Source organism: Arvicanthis niloticus, chromosome 5 (genome assembly GCF_011762505.2).
Source record: "Arvicanthis niloticus isolate mArvNil1 chromosome 5, mArvNil1.pat.X, whole genome shotgun sequence".
NCBI lineage: Eukaryota > Metazoa > Chordata > Mammalia > Rodentia > Muridae > Arvicanthis > Arvicanthis niloticus.
In genome coordinates this window covers 98,169,168-98,193,161 of record NC_047662.1, presented here as the reverse complement: position 1 = coordinate 98,193,161, position 23,994 = coordinate 98,169,168, and the positions used below count along the sequence as shown (strand labels likewise).

The 23,994-nt window shown below is 45.9% G+C and overlaps 2 protein-coding genes across 7 annotated transcripts in view; one reads left to right on the top strand and one right to left on the bottom strand.

Moving 5' to 3' along the window:
- Positions 1-3,874, top strand: part of Tmod1 (tropomodulin 1) — a 74,855-nt gene extending 70,981 nt beyond the window's left edge. For all 3 annotated transcript variants that reach the window (XM_034502185.2, XM_076935024.1, XM_076935025.1), the window contains one exon: positions 2,337-3,874. In XM_034502185.2, coding sequence (XP_034358076.1) covers positions 2,337-2,401 — 65 coding nt within the window. In that variant the 3' untranslated portion in view covers positions 2,402-3,874. The remainder of the gene's footprint in view (positions 1-2,336) is intronic.
- A 497-nt stretch (positions 3,875-4,371) lies between these two features.
- Positions 4,372-23,985, bottom strand: Tstd2 (thiosulfate sulfurtransferase like domain containing 2). 4 transcript variants are annotated; one of them, XM_076935022.1, is made up of 10 exons: positions 23,845-23,985; positions 20,773-20,980; positions 19,099-19,412; positions 16,947-17,067; positions 12,790-12,915; positions 11,946-12,051; positions 8,476-8,594; positions 7,854-8,012; positions 7,161-7,299; positions 4,372-4,957 (listed from the first exon to the last, which is right to left on the bottom strand). In XM_076935022.1, exons 2-10 carry the CDS (start codon positions 20,935-20,937, stop codon positions 4,659-4,661), a joined length of 1,548 nt encoding a protein of 515 aa, XP_076791137.1. In that variant the 5' UTR covers positions 20,938-20,980; positions 23,845-23,985; the 3' UTR covers positions 4,372-4,658. The 4 variants fall into 4 exon arrangements, with proteins under 4 accessions (XP_076791137.1, XP_076791138.1, XP_034358074.1 ...); XM_076935023.1 differs by having other exon boundaries at positions 20,773-20,977; positions 23,845-23,982; XM_034502183.2 differs by having other exon boundaries at positions 20,773-20,977; positions 23,733-23,868.
- Positions 23,986-23,994: the final 9 nt, after the last annotated feature.

The window sequence follows — 23,994 nt, the reverse complement described above, 5'->3', positions numbered from 1 at the left end:
CCAACAGCCTTATTTACAGAGAGGTTTTCCTACTTTATCATTCTCTCCTCTTTCTTCCTTTCCAACCTAGTAACTTACTTTCTGCCCATCCTAGGAAGACAGGGCCGCTTCACCCACATGGCATTCATACCTCAGAGGTCTGCCAGGACACCTGTAATCTTCTGTCAAGGTTACTTCCTGTTTGTATCTTCCTCCTTGACTCTTGTGCATGACGCACAGCACCAGGCAAATGCTGACGTACATAACTGGGTCTAGAGTGCTTCCCAAGACACCGTAGAGAGAGTCATCTGCCCACAAGTAGTAAAGGGAGCTCAGACAATGAATGGAGGTGGGTCCTGATGACTGGAGATCTCCTCTGGCTCTGCTAATAAACAAGGGAACCTGTGGCTGTTGCCATGGTGAACACAGGGATTTAAACAAGAAAAGAGAAGACAAGGAAAAAAAAAAGAAAAGAAAGTAACAAGTATGTTGAGTTAGAGACCTGGCTTCTACTCCAAGTCACTTGCTAGAACTTTTATGGTGTGTGGCTTCCCTTTCTTGGTCCATCATCAAAATGGAAGCCATAACACTTGAGTACACAGGTGCCCCTTTCTGTGAAAGCCACTTCTTAGGAACCATGCATGCAAATCTAGCCTCATATATACAACGAGGAAGAGCAATGGGAGTCCATCCCTCCCACCTGTTGCCTCCCCAGCCTGGTCTCCTTCTGTACTTTCCATCAAAGGCCAGTGACTAGGGTTGCAATCCTAGCTCTGCAAATAGGGCCATGCCTTTCTTCTCTAAAAGAGGAGAGCTGATCCTGTGAGGATCAGAGGAGACATGGACATGTAACCAAACTACTGAGGCACTAGGCTGAGACTCAAGATGAGTAACAAGTCTTAGCTCTGCCTGGTTTTGCCTTTGTGACTTTTCTGAGACAGTTTCATGTAGCCGAGGCTAGTCTTGAACTTGCTATGTTGCAGACTAGCCTTGAACTCTTGATGCTCTTAACTCTACCTCGCAAGTGCTAGGGTTACAGGGGGTACTACCACATTGTTTGTCACTAATTTTCTAGCTTAAGCAAACATCATATCCTTGCTACCATTTCGTTTCTGTGAAAGGCAAATGACAACATGGAGAGTCCAGAGCCTTTGGAGGGGTTTCTGTTCAAACCCTGGTTCAACATTTAAGTGGATGACTCTGTACCATAGGTATGGAGAGGTAAGGGTAGCCCACAGACATGCTTGCACAGCTAAATGTTGGGTGATGGTTTCATTTATAGAAACTGCACATCTGTACAGGACTCTTCTGTTCTCTGGATCTTGGTTTTTGTTCCTGTACAGATTCCCAAACTGTGTGACACAGTGAGTCACCTTCAGGAATGGGGCTAGACAGTATCTTCCTTCTAGGTTGCCTACCTATCCTGGTTTGCATTCTCCTTCTCACCTGGGCTGAGGGAAGTGGGTAGGGACCCACACTGGGCATCTGTGAGCCTGTGACCCACTTCCAGCTCTCAGCACACCTTCACAACATACCTGCCCCATCTGAGTCAGGTACAAGTTGACTGGGGTGTTGCAACTCATGGGCTTTGAGCTGATGGCTACATATCCACCTCAGCTTTGCAAGTGGAAACCATCTTACCCTGACTAAACAGGTAGCAATGGTTACCTGCCTCTGCCACATCAGCAGGCCCCTTGATCTATGACCTTCCTTGAACCTGTGTTTTCTTGCAGTGAATATAGCTTGCTTCTTAGTCTTCATCTGCCAATATGATGCTTGCTCTCATTGTACCAAAGGGGGTCCCTTCAGCCCTAGCCATTCACTAAGCTTTTATCTCCTGTCTGCAACCTCCTGGCTCACATTTCCCTGTCTACAGGCTTACCTGTCATATGAACAGCATTTGAGCATGAATTGTCTTGCTCCTGGGGAAATGTCACTGTTAAAATATGAGGGGGCATGACAATTGGAGGCAATTTCCAGTTATTAACATAACCAGGAGGCAGGCCAGGCATTCCCAGAAGGAGCAATGGGAAACACTTTTAGCAGGCTAGACCCCAGTCTTAAGACTTGCTAAAGCTAACTTTGCTCAGATTCAGTCTTCAATTGTGGAGCCCTGTGGGTAAAGGAGGATGTGGGGGGCGGGGGGGACAGGGGGCAGAGGGACTGTGTGGTCAGACATTTAGAAGAGATGTAAGGAAGATATGTCCACCTTACCACAGACTCATTAGTAACCAGGGACAAACTATACAACCTTCTTGTAACTGTCCTTGAAAGCAGACTCTGACCTTGTAAAATCAGTGTCACTTGGGACTGGCAGGGACAGCTGGCTCACATCTCTTTTTCTCATTCCTTTGTAGTGAGAAAGAGGAGGCTGGCAGACCTGACGGGGCCTATTATTCCCAAGTGCCGCAGCGGTGTCTAGTGTGCAAACGGAAGCCCACGCCTATGAACTGGACGTGTACCGATAATGTGTGTTCCCTGTGGAGACAGGAGGTGGATGCTGGTGTGGAACTCTTGTGGTTCAGTTCTTTGTGCGTTAAGGTTTAGGTTAACTAGTGACTGTAGTCGGACCTTTTATAAAATATGGTTAATGTGAAGTTTTTCTTTAGTCACAGAAGTTCAGTCTGGTAATTATTTAAAAATGTAGAAGCCCTCAAGCTGGTGTGTCTTGCTGCAGTCTGCACGACACTGGCAGAGACAGCCCAGGAGCCCCTTGGCGGTCATGCTCTGGTGCTTAGGTACACTTACAACATGGAACGCATCAGCACAGGACACTCTTCCCACCTAGTTTGGAAGCATGGTGAAACAATGTTTTATTTCAGATTTGATCACAGCAACTCAGTAAAAAAAAAAAAAACAACCCACTTATCATGATTTTCAACCCCACTTGAAACTTTAACATCAAGATTAAAGCTGCCAAATTGATTCCAGGATCAAACCCCCACCCCCTAAGAATGAAAGACAAACCCCAGAATTTTCTAGGAGTCAGAAAGACACAGGATTCCTTCTTCGAGGTAAGAGAAAGAGGAGAAAAAGGCAATGGTGAAACTTGGGAGTTTCCAGCCTTCCATGCCGGGAACAGACATGCTTCTGACTGCTGTGTGAACACCTGCGGGTACCCATCTGCAGTCAGAGATCGTTTCTTCTTTAATGAATGCCAACTTCATGATGGATGAAAACTTAGAGCCACACAAAAACACCCTCCTATATCGCAGTGGGCCAATGGCTTATTTGAGATCAACACCACTGAGTGAACTTCCAGTCCACCATGCCTGTGGTATTTAGCATGGCCCTGCTTACAGACACCAAGTGCCTGTCCGGTCATTTATGAGACAAATCAAATCACACAGAGCTCTTGCCTACAAACAAAGCCTCTGAAGGACAGCAGAGTACGACATCCTAACGGTAAGGAATTAGGAGATCCTGGCAAAACAACACAAGGGATTAATTACTCTGAAACCTAATCTTGGCGTTCCTACTGGATCCCTTTAACACAATGGGAGCCAGTAAAATGTTAAACTACACTGTTCTTGTGCCTTTTAATAGACCACAGTGCCAGTTAAGCTAGTATTTTTGTTGCTCTGGGGAGTTATTTTCCTTAGGGATTCAGCCAATACAGTAATGACAAGGCTCAAAAGCTGCTGAGCACAGCCAGGGGCTTCTAACCTAAGAGAAAGCCTGCACACCGAACTGTGACGCTGTGGACAGTACAGGGTAACGCGAGGTGGCGTCGGGGCCTCAGCACTATGAGTGTCCATTGAGGCTGCGCATGGGCCCAGGAGTGGCACCAACCTGCAGGGACGGCCAGCCCCACTCAGCTTCTCCTTGAAACACAACTGCAGCTGCATTCTGCATCACTGGAAACTGCAAACTAATATTAAAGCCATTTGGTGTATGTGTGGCTCTGTGTGCTCCTTAAGAACCGTGGGATAGGAACTGTGCCCAAAGGCCAGGAGGCTGAAGGAGCTCAGTAACCAAGTGTCTCGGGTGCCAGATGCTGACCGAAAGCCTCCTGCTCCCCTGGATCCCTGAGAACACTTACAAGCTGAGAGAGGAATGCTGGGTAATGCAGAGCTGCTAGAGGAACATGTTTAAAGAAACCAAAGCAATAGAAGCATGGGCCATCTCTTTCAGAGGACGTTTGTGAAGGGACAGAGTGTAATTATTTTAGATTCTGAAGGCCGCATGGTCTCTGGCCAACTACTCAGTAGTGCCATGATCACATATAAAGGAATGGGTTGGCAGATTCAGTAAATGCTTCAAGGCACAAAGTGGTCAGAGCCACAGAGCCTTCAGGCAGTTAGGTTAGAGGCTGAGGCAGGGGAAGACAGTAGCTGGCCTGGATTAAGAGTCTACACCCAGGCCCCATCTTTTATACTTTTGCTGCCAGGGTAAAAAAGTTTGCTGACAAGAGCAATGACTAGCACCCTGCTGCATGGCAGAGAAGCCACCAAGCTCAGGACAATCCCTTATCATCTTTGGGATCCCACATGGTTTACCTTGTTTCCCAGGCTCGAGTATCCTCTGGATCAAACAGGTAAGTTAGGCAGCCGACTGGACACCCTGTCCCTTTGCCTGTGGCCACCTGCCATGGTGGTGGTAACCAACGTGGACACTCCCCACTTGTTTCGACAACCTTCGAAATCTGCACATAGCTACTTAAGTCTGCACTGTGAAGTTTAGTGAATGCTGAACACACTGCTCAGCCTCCCAGCACCAGGCCCCGGGGCCAGGCTCACAGGGAGTCTTGCATGCTGCTCCTGCGGGATGCGTGGCCTCCGGGCTGTACACTCACATTCTTCTTTAAAACTGTCATGGGTGGGGCCTGAAGCCTGCTTGCCCCCTTTGTCTTGACACGTAACACAACAGGCTGTGAGTCCTTGTCCTTGACAGGCAGAACAAGTCAACACAAGCTGGCGGCACTGGGGAGTAGAACAGAGTTTATACTGGTCCCACGGGGCTCCACAGTATGAACATTCTAGGGAAGAAAGGATCTTATTATTCTCTCTCTCCCTTGCTTGTACACACACACACACACACACACACACACACACACACACACACAGAGAGAGAGAGAGAGAGAGAGAGAGAGAGAGAGAGAGAAGGGGGGGAGGCATAGATAAGTTCCAATTCCTAATATACTCTTTTGGTCCAAGGGAATGTTTCCAAGTCAGGCAGGTTGGTATCAACTATGACCTAAACATTTGGTAGGCTGAGACAGGAAGACTGTAAGTTCAAGGACAGCCTGGGCTATGTGTGCAGTGAGACCCTGTCTCAAATATAGAAACGTATTAAAAGAAAATACTATCCCTATCATTAAGAAAGAAAAAGGCCTTTATGGGGGTTGGGGGTGTGGTGTGGAGCGGCTCTTCTGGGAACTATGTTCTGATTCTCCCTCCTCCATCTATTGCTCTTTCTTCCATCGAGAAATAGCTTCTGAAACCAGCAGATTACTTTACCCCAGTCTCTCCCTCAGATGATCTCCCTTCCCAAGGGGACAACATACCTAAATACAGATGACCCAACATTATATCCAACTTGTAGAATGCACAATGCCCCACCCCAGGCCACCACCGAAGGCCACTGCCAGGACACCTGACCACCCAACTCCTCCTGGCCAACGCTGGTCACCTTTGAGAACATCGGTCTCCCTTCTGTGCTGCCTTTGGCCTCTCTCACACTACAGTTACATGCAGATGTTTCCTCCCCGGAGCCCTCATTTGTTTTCTCTTATGATCTACACTATACCTTGCTACAAAGCAGATCTGAGGTTAAAATGAAACAATTTTTAGACCATCATGAGAAAAGATCAGAAAAGTGGGCAGGCAAGATGGCTCGGTAGGTAAAGGCAATTGCTGCCAAGAATGATGACCTGGGTTCCATCCCCACAAGCTACATAGTGGAAGGAGAGAACTGACTCCTTCCTGTAGGTCGTCCTCTGACCTCCACACATACACTAAGGAATGTACATGAGCATGTAGATAAGTAAATGTAATTTTGTGCAAAGATCAGAAAGGAAGATGAGCAAATCTTACTAAGAAGTCTATAATCAGAAGGTTCTAAAGACTGTAGCGGCCGTTAGGGTTGCCTGCCTATGACTTTCATTCAGATACTACTGAGCTCAGTATCCAGGGCAATTCATGCTCTGCGGACTGTCTCTCCTTTCCTACCCTATCTGACAAGGCCACCAGTGTGACCAGCTGGCTGCAGTGGCCACCTTCATGGCCCTGCTCTGCCCGTCCACTCTTACCTTCAGATGTGCACTCTGGGATGGGAGCACGGTCTGGCTGCAGCATGTCACACCACTGATCACCAGGGTTGATTTGGCTGATCTGCCTGTCTAAGCAGGTGTCCCTCTCCTGAAGCTGCAGCCCAACTGATAAGGACTTTCCCCATATAAAAGAGGGCCAGTCTTAGGTCAAGGGTATACTAGCAGCTCTGTGTTTTCCTGTCCAGACCTCCAAACAAGCCCTCAAGTGTGCGACATGTCCACGGGCTTCCTACTGCTTACTCTCTACCATGGATATTTGCAGCCTGGTAATGACTATGGACCCTGTCTATGAAAAGTAATTTTAAATCAACAAAATCAAATGCATCATGTTATCAAGGAAACCAATTGTGTAGAAATACAAAATGGCAAAATAACTTTCAAAGTGTGTGATCTAACAAAAGCTATGCTATGTGTTAACACATTGAATACAAGAGTCAGTGGGAGGCCTACTATGCCCACTGTGAGACTGAGGACCATGATGCCATGCTGAGCTACCCATAGCAACAGCAGTGGATGTGGCAGGACCGAGAATCCTTCTGCAGACAAAGGCCCAGTACACCTGGCACAACTGGTCTGCTTCATGATGGAAGTGTTTCATTTTTGTCATGAGTTATGTTACATGAAAATCTCAGTATTTTCTCACTCCAATTCTCAGACCCCCTGAATTCTACGTCTGTCTGGCTCCAGGCAAGTCAGGTGAGGTTATGACCATTTTAAAGGACTTGCCCAGCCAGTATATGGCATGACCATCACCATCTGAAGCCTGCCAGGAAACAAAATGGCAGCATAGTGCCCTTCATGGCTCCACGTGATGCTCAGGTGTCATGGCCTGCCTTCCCTGGGCAATGGCTCTAGAATAGTAACTGATTCTGAGCCGTAATAATGTGGCTCTGGACCTGAGATGACCTACCTGATACCACAGAACTGTTGTAGGCCAGGGCAAACCGTTCATCGAAAACAAACAGCTTCCCTTTGTAAAAACCATCAGGAAACTCTTCCAGGTACTTGTGGATGCCACCCTTGAGCTGAAACACTTCCTTACACACTCCCTGCGTATAGAAAAAACAGATTTAGAAGCAGTTCCTTGGTGGTGAGTGTCCAAGCAGAGCATCCACCGCCTGTGCCCATCAGCCAGGGCCTCCCAGGGTGTGGAAAATGCTGACCAAGGGGTCAAGGAACCACCTGGCCAGACCCTGCCTACTGGAGGCTGAGTGATGACAGTGGGCAGGCCCTTCACCCTCTGAGACCCTGGGAAGCATAACTATTTTTGCTATCCCCTAAATATAGGAAAGCATCTGTTGGGACATGTAATGTTACTGAATTTGCTCTTCTCAGGAACCAGCAGAAGGGTGAGGAAAGGGAGCTGCTCAGCTAAGCTTACTCTCCTGTACCTGGTGAGTCCTCAAGACTGCCAAGTGCTGGAGACTTAAGAAGCTCGTGCTTTATACTTACAAACCCAATGCTGGAGCTGGGCCAGGGAAAATAAATCCCTCGGCCGGCTAGTGGTGGGCAGGAGGTGAGGGGTGGAGTGAGGGGTGGGGAGCCCCACACAGGCTGGTGGGTGGATGGTCTTCACCTGTGTGCTGGGCCTGCAGTGGCTCACCTTGGCTCTGAGGTATGCAGAACCCCGTTCGCAGCGAATGCCCCCAGTGCAGTACATCAGCACCCTCTTCTGCCTGAAAATGTCAAGGTTTTTGTCAACGTAGCTAGGGAAGTAACTGAATTTCCTGATGTCTGGTGCTAAGCAGCCCTGGAATCGTCCCTACAACACGGGGACAGAAGGAAATGATTAGAAAAATGTACCTGCTGGGAGCCTAGTTCTTTCCAGTAACAACCCCCACCTGGATAAAGAGCACCTGTTACCTGAGGTTCACACCACACTCTCACCCTTTAAGCTCAGGAGCTGGGACTGTGGGTTCCCTTCTTACAGGACCCTCAGGGTGACTGATGGTGGAGGTTATGCTGGCAGCTCTCACAAGGTCACTGGCACATGACAAGGGTAGATTCATGGGAAACAAAATGCTTTTATGTGCCAACATGTCTTTAACTCCTATTTTTTAAAGCTTTCTCAACAGATCTGGAGCTCAGGACTTAGGTTTTTCCTGCTGCTGCTGGTACAGGAAGGAGGGTCATGTGGCTGAGCGTTCCCCACAGGAAATCCACGGCTATGTTCGGCACACCCACCGCTCCACTCCGTGCCCCCCTCGGTTCTGGCTCCTACTTACTATTTTGCTTTCATAGAAGTTCCTGCAGTCCAGAAGGATAGTATCACCTTGGTCCTGATCTGACTGTGATAAGAGTTTTTCTATTTCTTTATGAAATTCACCAGGGGATAAATGGATTCCTAAAAACAAGCCAAACATTTACATTAAAACAAAATGAGAAATGGAGATCTGACCCCAGTTGTCCTATCTGACTGAGTGCTGGCTCTGCTCCTTTCCATCCAACCCTCTTCATAATTACAGCGGACAGGAGTGGCAGCCGCTCATGATCAGGCTGAGATATCTCAGCAGCCCAGGTCCTGCCATCTTCTTACTCCAACCCAAGACTAGAGAGTTCCAGCAGTTTGGAAATAAGAGATTTTTCTTAAACAGATACTTGGGGATTTATTTGGAATGCCAGTCCACTGTGTGCTGTGTGGTCACTGTGAGTCAGGAAATGGACAGTGTCCTATTGTCAATGGTCCACAAAGGAGCTTCAATACACTCAGTATTCACTACAGCCTTCAAGTGTCAAGTGAAAAGGCTGAGCACAAATTCAAGGATAAGACCTTGGGTTAGACCAAGGTAGTTGAGAGTGTGATGTTCCAGGGAAGTCTGAGCATATGTGTGTTCGATACAAGGGTAAGAAGATATATCTGCACTTATGGGCATACAGAAGAGAAGAGGGTGGGCAGAGGCAAAAGTACAGACAGACATGAAAAGAAGGTGGTGGAGGAGAAGAAAAGCTTTCCAACTGTAGAGAAGAGAGATGGAAACAGGTGTGAGAGTGCACAGGAGTGGGGGGCAGAGAGAAAGGGTCTAGCCTGAGGAGTCTCTGCCTGTGACTAGAACATCCCCGGACAGCTCACTAATTGTGAAGAACTTAGAGTCAACTTGGCACTGTGAGACAATTACACTTGAAGGCAGGGGCCTTCCGGTGACACTCATGACAGAGCTTTATGGCACCACAGAAGCCTCATTCCATTGGGCATAAACTCCAACTACCACTCAATAGTTTTCCAAACCTGGAGAGAAAAGGGGTCCCTGAGCAGTTTAGGTTTCCAATTCTGAAAGCTAAAATTATAGAACGTAACCACACCTGATGTTATTCTGGTCAGTGTCATATAACTACATGGGTCCCAAAACAGTGACGTAAAAACTGAGGTTCAAAACTACGAGAAGCATGGAGACTCTCTTTGCCTTCTCCCTGCAGGGAGATACAGGAAGTCGAATGTGTCCCTGCTACTGCTCTTCTGGCAGGAAGGGCCCAAAGAGACAGACACCCAGATGGATGTGTTCACAAGGGGTCCCTTTAAATCACAGGCTTCAGGTGAAGACAGCCCAGTACTGCCTGCAGGCCAGCCTCCTCTCAGTGCCCAAGCAGTGTCCTGCCATACCAGGTAGAGCTCCTGTCACTGCTCTACTAAATGGGGACACCAAGTAGACACAACCCTGCCTGGGTTCTATCTCTTCATGTATGAGTCTATTTCCAAGATGTTTGTACTAACCCCTTTCCTTCTAGCTTAACTCCTGGCCTTCTTTTTGATATTTACCTATGAAAAAAATGAATGCCTTAGAAGCAAGTGGCCCTTTATTCTTTGAGAGAAGACAATCCTACCTAGGAAGTAGCAGCCATGGGAGTGAAGGTAAAGAAAGGGACCGCACCTGATCTGATCACAGCTGCGGCCCAGAGCTGGTAGCATAGATGTTGCTAGCCGCCTGTGGCTGACAACTACCTGAACGTGCTTTAAGAAGGTAACAGTACGTGTGACATACATACTGCATTCCAAGGCCTAAGTATGAAAACATAAACAACCTCACTAATGGTTTTTATATTCATTACATAATAACGTTTTGGACATACTTCATTATTCATGTTATATAAGCCAATTTCACCTATTTTTATTTCCATTAGAAACTGAAAAATCATGTTTTGTGGCTTCCATATTTCTACTAGACAGCAATCTGTGTGCAAACTCTCAACCTAAATAGTAACCTAGAGGAGACAGGTGGACAGAAGATTACCCTTTTGGGGTGTAACTAGCACTAATCCAAGACTGAGGAACTCTATACTCAAATGATTAGGTGCCTACAAACATAGTCTGCAAGGCTGGAGAGACGGGCCAGCAGGAAGAGAACGTGCCTTCAAGCCTCACGATCTGAGTCTGAGCCCCAGAACCCCATGGAGGAAGGAGAGGACCGAGTCTCATGACTTCTACATACTCGCTGCAGTTCCCAAACCCATATATATATATATACAAGCTCATAAATATAAGTAAGTGACATGGAATTCTGAAACTGTGATGTGCAGTGAGGGAGAGGTGAAACTCCAGGAGACAGTCAGCTGAGGACTACCCCAGGGGATGCACTTAACACTATCCAGATTCTGAGAAACTCTACAAGCCAGATGACTGGGATCCTTGAAAGCCAATCTGCAATGGGGGAGAGCTGAATGTACACACTCAAAAACATTTTTTTTTTCTTGTTAAAGGGATCTTATTTAAATGTGTTTTTCTTTATGTGTGTGGAAGTCAGAAGACAAGCTCAGGTTTCAGTGCTTGCCTTGCATCTTATTTGCAAGGGTCCTGTGGGCCTGCTGGTCTGTGAGCCTCTGTAGAGCCACCTGTCTCTGCTCCCACCGCATAGCAGGGGCACTGGGATTGCAGCTTTGCATGGGGTCAGGTCCCCACACTTAAGTGACAAGTGCTTTATCCATCTTCCCAGATCCTCTTATTTAATCTTAATAGAAACTTAAATCATTACACAGCAGGAAATTCAATGACAGGATATTTATTAAGCAATTGTTGCTAAAATGTTTTAGACATGGTAATGATTACACTTAAATGTTACTCTTTCTTTCTTTTAAAGGTGTTTACTAAGGAATTTGTGAATACAATAACAGGATCTAGGATGAGAGAAAGGGATGGGGCACAGAGGCCAGCCTGTTGTGAGCGAGCAGCTGCTGGGGCTGTGTATGCCTATGGAAGGTCACTCTATTATTCTCTGCACTCTAGTTAATATTTGGAAATGTTCATGGTAAAAAGTAAAACAAAACCAAAAATCCCTGCCAAACAAATGTCTTTCAGTCATCTATAGTAACCACAGGGAAGCAGGGATCGAACATTCTAGAACACTGCTTTGGTTTTGAAAGCCATTTGCTTACTAGGGCAAAAGCCCATGCATTCTTTCTGCTGATGAACTACTTGCAAATAATAACCACACTGCTTTCAAACTGTTCTCTTTAGAAAGAGGAAACAACTTCTTGCCAAACCATCACCAAGAAAAATGTGCTTTGGGTCTATAGGTGAGGTTTTAGTTACCATAAGCACCACAGACGCCAGTTTAAGTGCTGGATGGATAGAATTAGCCTCCCCATGGCTATTTTAAAGAGAAAATTTACTACAGATTTTGCTAATCAGTATTTAACTTTCTTATTTGTCTATTATATTTTATATCTATGAAAAAAGTACCAATTCTTTAAAACATTATCATACCGGGGTTCTTGTAGGAGATCTGACTGGGGCTGATCCCCATAGGCACAATCTCTTCAAACACACCGACTCGCAATTCCGGGAAGCAGTGAGACCCTCCTTTGCTGCTCTTCAAGGAGAAAGAAGACAAGAGTTTACTTGTCCTACTTCCAGGTAAAGACAAATGCCAAATGTAAGAATTACAGTATGTTTTACAGTGGGAGAGCTGAAAATTTAAACCTTGAATTGGGGGGAGGTGAGGGAGGAACTTTCAATGAGGATAAAGTTATGGTCCAAAATGTCCCAGATAATTGAACACGTTCCTCTTCTGTATGCAGGGACATTGTGTTTGTATGGCATGTACGTGTGACTCAGCACCACTGAGAGTCACATGTGATTACATGCCAGCTTTTGTTCTGGAGCAATGACCACCTGTGTCTTGCTGTGGCCAGCATGAGAATTAGTGAAGTGTTCCCACCAGCTTACCACATCCTGTGACAAAGAATACAGTACTTAGACACAGCGCCTCAGCTGAACGAACCACAACTTTATTCTGATGTGGTGTCAACTTTAATTCCAGGTTTACTAAAACCATAGTCCACCACGGAGATCTGTGAAACGGTCCTTCCAGGATTTAGATCCCAGCTTGTTTAACTGCACCATCCTTATAGGAAGGGCAATGAGGATCTAGAGAGGATACTGACATGGCAAGTGACATGGGCATTCAACGGAAACAGTGACAAGCCCGCTGGTTTTCCTGTACTGGCTTGGAGCTCAAGGGGAAAGGGGTTTGTCTGGCTCTGCATGTGCTCTTCAATGACCCACAGACGCAGACTGCTCCGGCTTAATTCCTTTTCTATTCTCTTACCTTAAAATCATCCTCACTCAGGTAATCCTTAAATAATGGGCAAGAAAGCATGGCTTCCACGTAGAGTCTGGTGGCCACTTTGCTTCCTCCAACAGTTCCATTGATTCCTTCAGTAGCGATCCGAACCTGAGACACACAAAGAGAGGAGAGGAGTGCTGTCTTGGCTTGGGTGTCTTCCCAGGATAAAATAAAAGTCCCTTTCATGTCAATGAGCATAAGAGGAAAAGCAGAGGCCACCACAGTATCACAAGATAGAGAACAAGTGTCCCTCTGAAGCAGCATGGCCTATTGTTCAGTCTGTGTCAACAAGCTCTGAAAAGCCTGTTTGCTCCAGAGCTCCCAGAGTCCAGTAGCCAAAGGGGATTCTGAGATGAGTCTAAAACCAGGCTATAGATAGACGCCTCAGAGGCTTAGGAAGAGGATGACAACCAGCACTTCCTCACAGGAGGCCCAAGAAGCTTACATAGGTATAATAATGCCAAACGCAGAATAAAAAAAAAAAAAAAAAGCCCACTGAGGAAACTTTACCCTGGTCCTAAAGAAGGACCTTACTTGACAGTGGTAATACACACACCCTCTCTACTTGGAGGCCGAGGGAAGCCACCATCCCAAAACCACGGGCTGAATTCAAGTTCTATTTTGCTCACTGAAGTGCCCATGTCTGCATTCATGCCTGCCACATAGTGGGTGCTTGTGTATAAATGCATGTCTTCCCATATCTGTGGCTCTCTGGCTTCTCTAATAATCTGAAAACATTTTTGAAATCTTCACTGGGATGGAACATGAGAGCTTGGGTTGGGGCATTCTTGGGGCTTGCACAGTTAGTTGTCCTAACAGAGTGAATCCTACAGGTGAGTTTAAGATGGAACAGCTCTAGAAGGAGCCGTCCCCAGAGTAAGGTGCTAGAACATACCAGCTGAGGAACCATACAGGCTCTGAAGAGACACGATTCAAACATGAATGCAGCCAAATTTTAAAGTTGTATGTGGCTATTCATTTTCAGTGTCTCTCTTGATCCAACTTTTTAGGTTATGGATAAACTACAGGATTCATCCTACAAGCCAATGCCAACTGACTGGTGGCTACCCAGAGATGAAGTATCCTGAGTACCACTGACTCCTTGAGAAAGGGGGCTGCAGTAGGTGGGGTGTAGATGCTGCAGGCCTTTAATCCCAGCACTTGGGGAGCAGAGGCAGGACAATCTCTGAGTTCAAGGCCAGCCTAGTCTATAGAATGTGTTCTAGGAAAGCTGGGATTACACAGAGAAACTGTCTCAGAAAACCTACAAAAATAAAGTAAAATAAAATGAAATAAAGAGGCTGCAGTCCAGGGGAGACTGCTCTGAGTAAATGAGGCAGGGAACACGGGCCATCTCTGTTCTACAGGCTATGCACCTATCTATCACCAACTACTAGGAGACTACAAAGCAAAAATAGCCTGGGACCAGCATGGTCAGGAAATCTGACTGGAAACAGTCGGACTGGGTGATGGTGAATGTTCGTTTTTATGTGACTATGTCTTCTAGGTAGACAGGCAAGTTCTTTCCTAATTCATTTTAATCTCAGAAGTCAAATGCATGCCACATACCCCCATCCCCTACCGAGTCATCTTTAAACTCACTCACTAGTCTGGCAATACCTAGATTCTCAAAAAGTCCTTCAGATGCCCTCTGGTAGAAAAGCCCCGAACTAGGAAACAGACAAGAACACCTGCTGAGACAACGCTCATAACTGTTCCGCCATCTCTAGTTCTTACTCTCAAATTTCTTGAGGTAATATGATGTACAACAAGGGGCACTCAGGTTCTCCTTTTCCTTGCCTAAGAACCAATAATGTCAAAACTCAGCACTAAAGTATCTCACTAAACTGGCCAAGACCTTGAAATCTGAGAGGCAGGAAGACGCTGCCACCTGGTGGACAGGATTGCTCACTGCTAGCATGCCAGGAGAGGCTGGTCCTTGACAAGAGACACCTTTTCCCCTCTCTGTATGTAGCCTAGCCTGCTCTTGGAATTGCAGCAATCCTCCTGCCTCAGCTTCCTAAGTGCTGAGATCACAAGAGTGTACCATCACACCTAAGCTCACCGAATAGACATGGTGATAAACATCTATATATAATCAGATATATAATCAGATATATAATCAGATATATAATCAGATATATAATCAGATATATAATCAGAGCACAAAAGTTACTGTTTTCAAAACTCTGTGCTGGGAATTACTGATATAGTTGCTGAAAAGAGCCTCCACATCTCAGGCTAAAGGAGATCAGGATGCTGAGACATACAAACAAACAAGAGCTATAAAAACATCGCAGATGCCCCGGAGGGTATACTGAGGAAATGAATCTGGATAGGAGGTCAGGGAAGGCCTCTGAGAAAGAGTCATTATGACAGAGAACTGAAGCTTCAGAGTTAGACTAGACAGACAGAGTGGGTGTGGGCATGCACCTTGAAGAGAATTTGCCTTGAAAAAGGGGCAAACAAAACAAGACTTGGTGGGTCCCAGAAACCAAAGAACACGAGTGGGAAAGGCCAAGGGCCCTGGTCTTGCAGCAGCCTAGGCTGTGTTAAGGGCTGCACCCACCTGCTGCTGCTGGAGCTATTCTAACAGGATCATTCTGGCTGCTGTACTGGAGAGCAGACTAAATGCTGAGAACCAGGTCAGGAAGTTACCTCATGGACGAGACAGACAGAGTGGCAGCTTGGTCAGGGTGATGGGGGTGGAACAGAGAGAAGTAAACGGAGTCAAGGGCTATTGCAGGGCAGGTGTGGGGAAGAGCTACACACGGGAGTGACACCAGCACTTGTCCAACACTGTGGGTGTGGAAAACGGCACTGACCAGTCAGTTTACTGTAACTGGGGCATAGGAAAACCACAATCACCAGGTCCTCAGAAGGTCCTGTGATGGTCTGTAAATGCTTGGCCCAGGGAGTGGCACTATTAAGGAGGTGCAGCCCTGTTGAAGTGGGTGTGTCACTGTGTATGTGAGCTTTAATACCCTCACTGCCTGGAAGCCAGTCTTCTCCTAGCAGCCTTCAGATGAAGATGTAGAGCTCTCAGCTCCTCCTGCACTATGTGTGTCTGGATGCTGCCATGGTCCTGCCTTGATGATAATAAACTGAACCTCTGAATCTGCCACAATTAATGTTGTCCTTATAAGAATTACCTTTGTCATGGTGTCTGTTCACAGCAGTAAAACCCTAACTAAGACAACTTCCTTTTGATTTAAATTTTGAAAAGTATTCAATATGCATAGGCATATAGCTGAAGGATAAGCTACAGAGGGTATTTTATAAAAGTAAATGCCATCCTCTCATGCAGAGGTGTTACCATCTGGGAACATGCTTCCTCTCATCCTTTCACACACTAGTGGATACCAGAGAAATATGCAATTATAATTTTCTTTATTCTACAGTTTCCAATCCTTACAGAGCCTGCTATGTGCTGAACCTTGTTCCAGCACTGAGAATACATCAATGAAGACAAAGTTTTGGGTCTCATGAGGCCCCATATGCTACAAGGAAGATGGGCTCTACTCTCAGAGTACAGTAAAGTCTTTAAGCAGCAGCAAAGGCAGAGCACGGTGAGGACAGGTCACCCTGTACTGCAGAGGGAACAGCACCGGAGTGGAGCTCAGAGTGCATGAGGCATGACAAGGAGGGGAGGGCCTCACAGAAGGGAAGGAGTAAATGTCAGTACTTGAGATCATCAAAGACCTGATTCTAGGAAAACCAAGGTGTGACCTGGAATCAAACATTTAGAATCTACAAGAGGCTTTCAAGTTCAGAACATTTCCCTGTCTCAGCTGACAGATGTATCAGAACCCAGCCATACCCACTCCTTTATGTACCATCCATGAATGTTTCCAATCTACAATAGCAATGAATTTTTTAAAAAATGTAACAAAGCCTGAAATATTTACTATTTGACCCTCTTTGTATAGGCTGACTCGAGTCCTGGTCTATAAAGTAGCATAGCAATAGCTGTTTTACACTTTACTAGAATGCAAGCAAGATTTCCCTTCCTTCTAAGAACCTATCATGTGAAGGCTAAGGAGACAAGAGGCTGTGCAGGCACATCTGGACAAGAAGAGGCTGTGCAGGCACATCTGGACAAGAAGAGGCTGTGTAGGCATATCTGGAGCAGGGCTTACCTTGCCTGTAAGGTGCAGGCGATGGCACAGAGCTGTCTGCCAGGCACAGACCCAGTGGGGGTCCTCCAAGTCACAGTAGCAGTAGTACAGGAGCACCTCTCCTTCCTCGTCACCATGGCCACTACACAAAGAAAGTCAGAGGACAGAGCACCTGAGCCACAAGGAGCCACAGTTCCCAGTGCACCCAGGCAAAACTGGAAAATGCAAAGCTGGAACAACTCATGCCTCTGTTCTTATTAATATCCCAATGAAGGAGCACTTCTCTTCATAGTTTCTCTACATAGGACAGTATCTGCGCCAGACTTCTCACAAAAAGCAAATTCGCTTTACTGTCCTCACTTAGCACTCACACCAAGAGACAGGTATTATTAACCCCACTTTAAGGCAAGCTGGAAATTTGAGCCCACTGTAGCTTATCCTCAATCACAAGGTGGTATCTGGTTTGACTGGCTCACCATGAAAAACAATTTACTTCCAGCTTTTCATGTAGTACCCTTACCTATGAGACATGTTATTATTGGCCACACAAGACAAACCTTTCCATGTCAGCATGCTCACAGAGCAGCACTAACCCACTGAGAAGGCATCACTACTTTAGGAGACCAGAAAGGAATATAATATAGTTTGAAACTAGACTTAAAAACTGAAAGCAATGAAAAAGGTTGGATTCTGAAAATTCAGTATATGGAATATTGTGTCCCCCAATAATCCTTTAAAAACATTTTATGCATTTAGTATTTTTATATGTATGAGTGTTTTGCCTTTGTGTTTGCCTGTATACTATATGCATGCAGTGCCCATGGTAGCCAGAAGGGGCATCAGATGCCCTGGAATCAGACAGTTTATCCACTATATGGCTGCTGGGAATGGAACCTGCATCCTCTGGAAAAGTAGCCAGTGTTCTTAACCATGAGTCATCTCTCCAGCCCTTCCCAATAATCTCGATGCATGATTTGTCTGTCTGGATGCATATTTGTGAATTCATCAGTGTCTGGACCAAACAAGTCTGATTCTTACCTACTCTACTTACTAAGACATATAAATCAAAGTATAACTTACAAATAAAATCAAGCATATGTTCCCATTCAAACCCTCAGAAAGAAGCTTTCTGTCATTACAGACTTTGCTCTCCAGTCATGCAACCACAAAGCAGACTCCCTTCTGTGCAGCTTCTGTTTTCTCAGCATAAAGACTTACAAACCATTCCCACACAGCCCTGTGTAATCAGCTGTCCATGGATCTTACACTCAGTGTTCCTTTTTGTTTGTTTGTTTTGTTTTGTTTCTGTGTTGCCTGGCTGTCCTGGAATTCCCTCTATAGACCAGGCTGGCCTTGAACTCAGAGCTCCCCCTACCTCTGCCTGGGATTAGAGGGGTGCTCCACCACTCTAGGCAGTGCAGTGTTCTCACTCATCCTTTCGTTTTCCTGCTATGGCTATTTCATAGTTGTTTTCGGTTGTCTTTTTAAACCATTATTTTTTAAAATCTTTATGCCTGTGTGTATGATGTATGTATATGGTAGGAATGTGTTCTTGTATGAATGAAGGCACGTGGGAGTCACAATGTGTATGTGGGAGTCAGAGATCTTGGGTGTCGGTCCTCACCTTCCACTGTGTTTGAGACAGGGTCTCTTGTTCTTCACTGCTGTGTACCCAACACTCAGCCTGTGAGCTCCTGGAGATTCTTGTCCCTGCCTCCCATTTTGCTGTAGGAGCACTGGGATGACCCCCATGCACTCCCATGACTGGCTTTAAGTGGGTCCTGGGGACTGAAACTTAGATTCTCACATTTACGTGGCAAGCACTTATCCCAATGGACCGTTCCTCCAGTCACTATCATTGTAAAGTACAACTAGTTTATTTTTAGTTAGCATACAAAATAATGGGTCCTTTCCAACATTTTGTTATTATATATAAAACTGCTGCAAGCATTCCTGTTCAGGCTTCTCTTGGTGTGCGTTTTATTTCTGCTGGTCACACACCCAGGAGTGGATGGCTGGGAAGATGAATTTTGCACTTAGGTTGATTCACCATGTCAGCTGTACCTACCAAGGCTGCTATTTCTCATTTTCCCATTTCAGTGGGCTAACTGTAGTATCTCATTGTGGCTGAAATATTTTAAAAGTAAACCAAACTACAGAGTGAAAAACTTACCTCCTCAGCTCTTGAGGGCTAACATGGCTCATATCAGGGAGCCAAGCAGACACCTCCTGACTAGGAGTGAGACAGTCTTTCGGGGAGCTCCTTTTGTCGGTGGGCGTAAGACTCTGTGAAACACTCAATGCTGCAGTCGGCTGCTTTAGAACAGAAGCAGTTTGCCGGTAGACATCTCCAGCATGCTGTGTGGCCACATGCCTGTGGATGCTGGTCTGCTCTGCAAACAGCTGCTGACAGCATTGCCACCGCTTTTCCTTAAATTCATAAGAAGGTGCTGGAACTTGTTTGGTTTTGACAAAAAGGGCAAAGGCCTGCAATTAACATTTCAAACAGCATTATTGTTTAATGGCCTGACGTTTAGGGGTAACGAAAGTTTCATTCAAATCTTTCATATCACCTTTTGTGGGAGTAGGGGTTTCCAGCTTGGCATCCTGCCGGTCTATAAAGCACTCCAAGAGCAATAGCACGGGCTTGTGGTGCTTCCAGCAACCTACACACTGACACTGGCTTCACACCCTGGGCTCCAACACCCATGTTCTTCTGCACCTCACTGATCCCACTTCCCGGTCCCTCCTCATCCATGCTGCTCCCTGAGATGGGATGATCTGTTTTCTCTATAGAAGTGGCTCTCATTGGTAAAATCAAACAATTGAGATTTTGTTTAAAAAAAAAAAAAAAAAAACAGAGACATATGAACAGAACCTCTGGACAAGGCCAGTAAGTGGGCCACTTATACAATTCTTCTAACTTTCTGTAAGTTTGAAATTATTGCAAAATAATACTGGCAAAGGCCCTTTGTAACCTCTGAATTTAATTTTCAGGGAAATCCATATAGGCTGACTGGAAGTGGAGCTGGGAAATTATAGAGACATTTATTCTTCACTAACATAGAATCAAAAAGAGGCTCTCCAGGAGGTGAGAAAGCCATGTCCAAACTATATCCTCAGCTAGCCACTTTCCTACCCATGAGCTTCCAGTTCCCTGCTTTTAAGAAGAGAGAGTTTCAGCCAGTGGTTTCAACAACAACAACAACAGGGATACAGAGCTCCAAATAGGGGCATCATCATCACCATCTTTATAGCCCAATCACAGTATTCTTAGGAACCCTGTAGCATCCTGCAATGCTCTGTCCTTTCTTCAAAGCACTGAGCTAGCTGGATGAGACCAAACTTCCCCGGCCAGCAAGGTTCATAACAGTGTCATCTGTCAAGGCAGATGTCTGCTGCCTTGTTACCTGCCATTCTCCTTACACTACAGTTCTGAGTTCCTAGGACTCTTTCTACACTAGAAGAAAGGTGTCCAACCTTCTTCTCTAGGACCTAATCTTTTTTTTTTTCTTTTAAAGATTTTTATTTTTAAATTTTTTTTTTTCACATATGTAAGTACACTATCATTGTCTTCAGACACACACCAGAAGAGGGCATCAGATCCTGTTACAGATGGTTGTGAGCCACTCTGTGGTTGCTGGGAATTGAACTCAGAACCTTTGAAGAGTAGTCAGTGCTCTTAGCCGCTGAGTCACCTCTCCAGCCCCAGGACCTAGTCTCTCCGAGACTACATAATTCGAGACTAGACTACACTGTGAGGTAGAGGCACACGCGATAACCTGCCTCTACATGTACTTCATTAACTTTACATGCATGACCATGAGGACACTGACAGCACGATTACCTTTTTCTTTGCAAATGAGTACTTCTTCTTTGTACTGCCATCTAACTCTGCTTTGAGATTGTTGCTGGGATTAATAAGATTTGATTCTTTTAAATCCAGATCAAAAACCTTTAAAACACAGGTCTCCAGGCCATCCTCTTCGTCTGTCGAAGTAGAAGAAGGCATCTGGTTTTATTAGTGGGACAGATTCCTTTCAGTCAAGTATCTTCTGAGACATAAGCAAAAGAGAGAACACAACCATCAGCTCCTTGGTTACTTCCTGAAGCAGACATGAAGCTAATGGAATCGTGCAAATGAACAGTAGCCTCATAAGCCAAGCCATCCATTCACTCACATGCTCATTCCATAGTATTTATGTAACAACTATGCTCAACTAGGCACTCTTCTCCACGCCGGGAATAGAGGAGTAAAAGCAATAGGAAAAACTCTATCCTCTTAATTTTACAATCTAGTAGGAAAGGTAAGCCAGCAAATTATTTACTTAAGTTGACTTTTAATTATTTGTTAATATTCCAAAGGGAAACAGGTGGAGTAAGGAGGCAAGTGAAAGGGCTCCTTATAGTCAAAGGGGCAGGAAAAGCCGTTCTGAGGCAATAGCATCTTCAAAGAAATATGAACTAGGAAATAAGCCATGAGAAAACACAGGCGGATGAGAGCAGGAAAGCACCGTGAACATCCCAAATCAACCAACCCCAATGTTACTGTAGCTTTGTTTCTTTTGTTCTCAAATCTCAGAGCCAAAATTTCCAAATTGCTACTGTGGCCAAATCTTACCAAAATGGATACACTACAACCAATGCAGTTTTCTTTTTACATTTTATTTACTTCTGTGTCTACTTGTACCTAGATGCCTGCCAGTTCTCTCCTTCCACATCTACACAGGCTCCAGGAATCACACACATGTTGTCAGTCTTGAGTGGAAGGGATTTACCCACAGAGTCATCTTGCCAACCCCTATTTTTTTCCCGACAAAATTAAGAAAATTTTATTCTTTAATCTTTTTTTACAGTCCAGTCTTTATCCCCCTCCCGTCTGCCCTCTGACTGTTCCTCATCCCACACCTTCTCCGCTCCCCCCACCCCAAGAGAATGCCCCCACTCCCTGGGGCCTCAAGTCTCACGAGGGTTAGGTGCATCTTCTCTCATTGAGGCCAGACCAGGCAGTCCTCTGTCGGGGGCCTCCTATCAACTGGTGAATGCTGCCTGGGCCAACTCCTATTTTTTAAATTAATTGTTTTAACTCTGGGTCTTGCTACTAAGTAAGGGCTGGCCTTGAGCTCCTAGTAATCTTAAATTTAAGATTCCCCTTGCTTATACTTCCAGAATGCTGGGATACTATACCAGGCCCTATGCTTTGCCATCCTTTGAAAGTCAGCAATCCACTTTGAACTACATTCACTACGGCCTGGTCATTTCTAGTCTGATTTAGTGATGCTTAATGTTTGGTTTAGGACCTTAGACCAAGGAGCATATTTTACATATCAGAGCAGACCTGGCCTTCAGGTTCTCCCAGCATCCCTTAGTCCCTACCTGGTATAACCTGCTCCAACCCTGAACTTTCTAGCCCAGGGGCTGGACTACCCTTGCCCCAGAGACTCTTCTCTATACAATCCAGACATTTTGGCCTCCCTGTTTGCTCCTCCCCTTCTTTCTTTGCTCCTGAGCCCTTTCCTGCCCCACCCCCATCGTGACTTTCCTGGCCTCAGTCCTTGGGGCCAGTGAACTCATCTGAGAGCAGCTTCCCAACAAACCCACCTTTAATTATTCTCATCTGGCTCAAATTGGCTCATTTCAGATAGAGAAATAACCTATCACTTAACTCCCCTCTTGGAGGACTCTTCCAGAGTCTCAATCTACTCTGATGATCTGTCCCTGCTCTTCTGATCTCACTTGTACCACCACTCTCCCTTTGCTATTAAGTCAGTCAGACTACAGCGCCTGTGGCCATTCTAAGAGGGTCATTTAGGGCTTCTGCTCCAAAAGAGCAGAGGCTCCCCTTTGTTCACCAAGCAGCTTCAGTATCCTGAACATGGTCTTGTGTGCAGAAGGTGACAAATGTTAATTAATACAATATAGCACTTGTTGAACAAAATAAAGCGTTGAAGAGTCAGAGAAATAACTCTGTAGGTCCCTGATTAGTCATGTAGGTTTCAGAGCAGAGACCATCAGGTAAAGGAATTAAGTCTTGATTCCTAAATTCCTGGAAAAATAGATTGCTTACATGTATGAATAAGTGAAAAGAATGGATAAAAGATAATCTTAAAACAAACAAACAAACAAAAAAAACTAGAAGAAGTAGAGCCAGAAAGATGGCAAGATGGCTGGTTGGTTAAGAGTGCTTACTGCTCTTGCAGAAGACCCGGGATTCAGCATCCCACCCCACTTCCGTGCACTCTTCTCCTCACACCTCGCATGGCAGCTCGCGAGAGTCTGAAACTCCAGTTCCAGGATGGTATACAGACTTACACCCAGGCACAAATACATAAAATATTTTTTTAAGTTCGTGAAGAGTTTTAAACATAGTAAATATGTTTGATTATAGATATGCCCTGAAAGTACAGCAGGCAGTGTTAGTGGATAAACTGTAACACAGGAAGTGAAGGATCTAATGACTCCTCCATAAATTCAGGGATTAAGCAAACTACCGAAACGGCCATTTACAGTAACAGGTAAGACTGAAGGAAAAGTTTTGACTGGGCCATGGACAAAGCAGTTTGGTGCCCATCACAGGGCAGAAGACGTCCACATACTGTACACGTGCATAGGGACGGAAGAACAATTGGAACCAGACCGATCAATATCTGAGGCGTCCCTCTGCTGGGAGAGGTAGGCAGTAGGACCACAGTGAGCAGGCTTGGCCGGGCGGGCCTGGCTTCCCTACCGCTGAGAGTGGCTTGCCCTCCCTCCCGCTCAAGTCTCCAGAGGCGTCTATGGCCAGACGGCGAGAGTGAAAACACGTACCCGCAAACCCTAGGCCTTTCCTGGGTCTCCCTTCACCAACTTGGCGCTGCTCCCCGCCCTCGAGTCCACGCCCCCCGGCGCGCGCGTGCGCAGAAAGCCCCTGAGACGTCACCTCTCCCAGGAAGTCTCCAAAATCGTCGGCGCAGGGGCCGCCGGGAAAATACCGCTGGGCCTGTGCAAAGCTAAGGCGGGATCGCTACGGCCCGGGTAATTTAGCTCGCCGTCCGGAAGGTCCCAGAGTGGAAAGCCGGAGGAGGCGGCC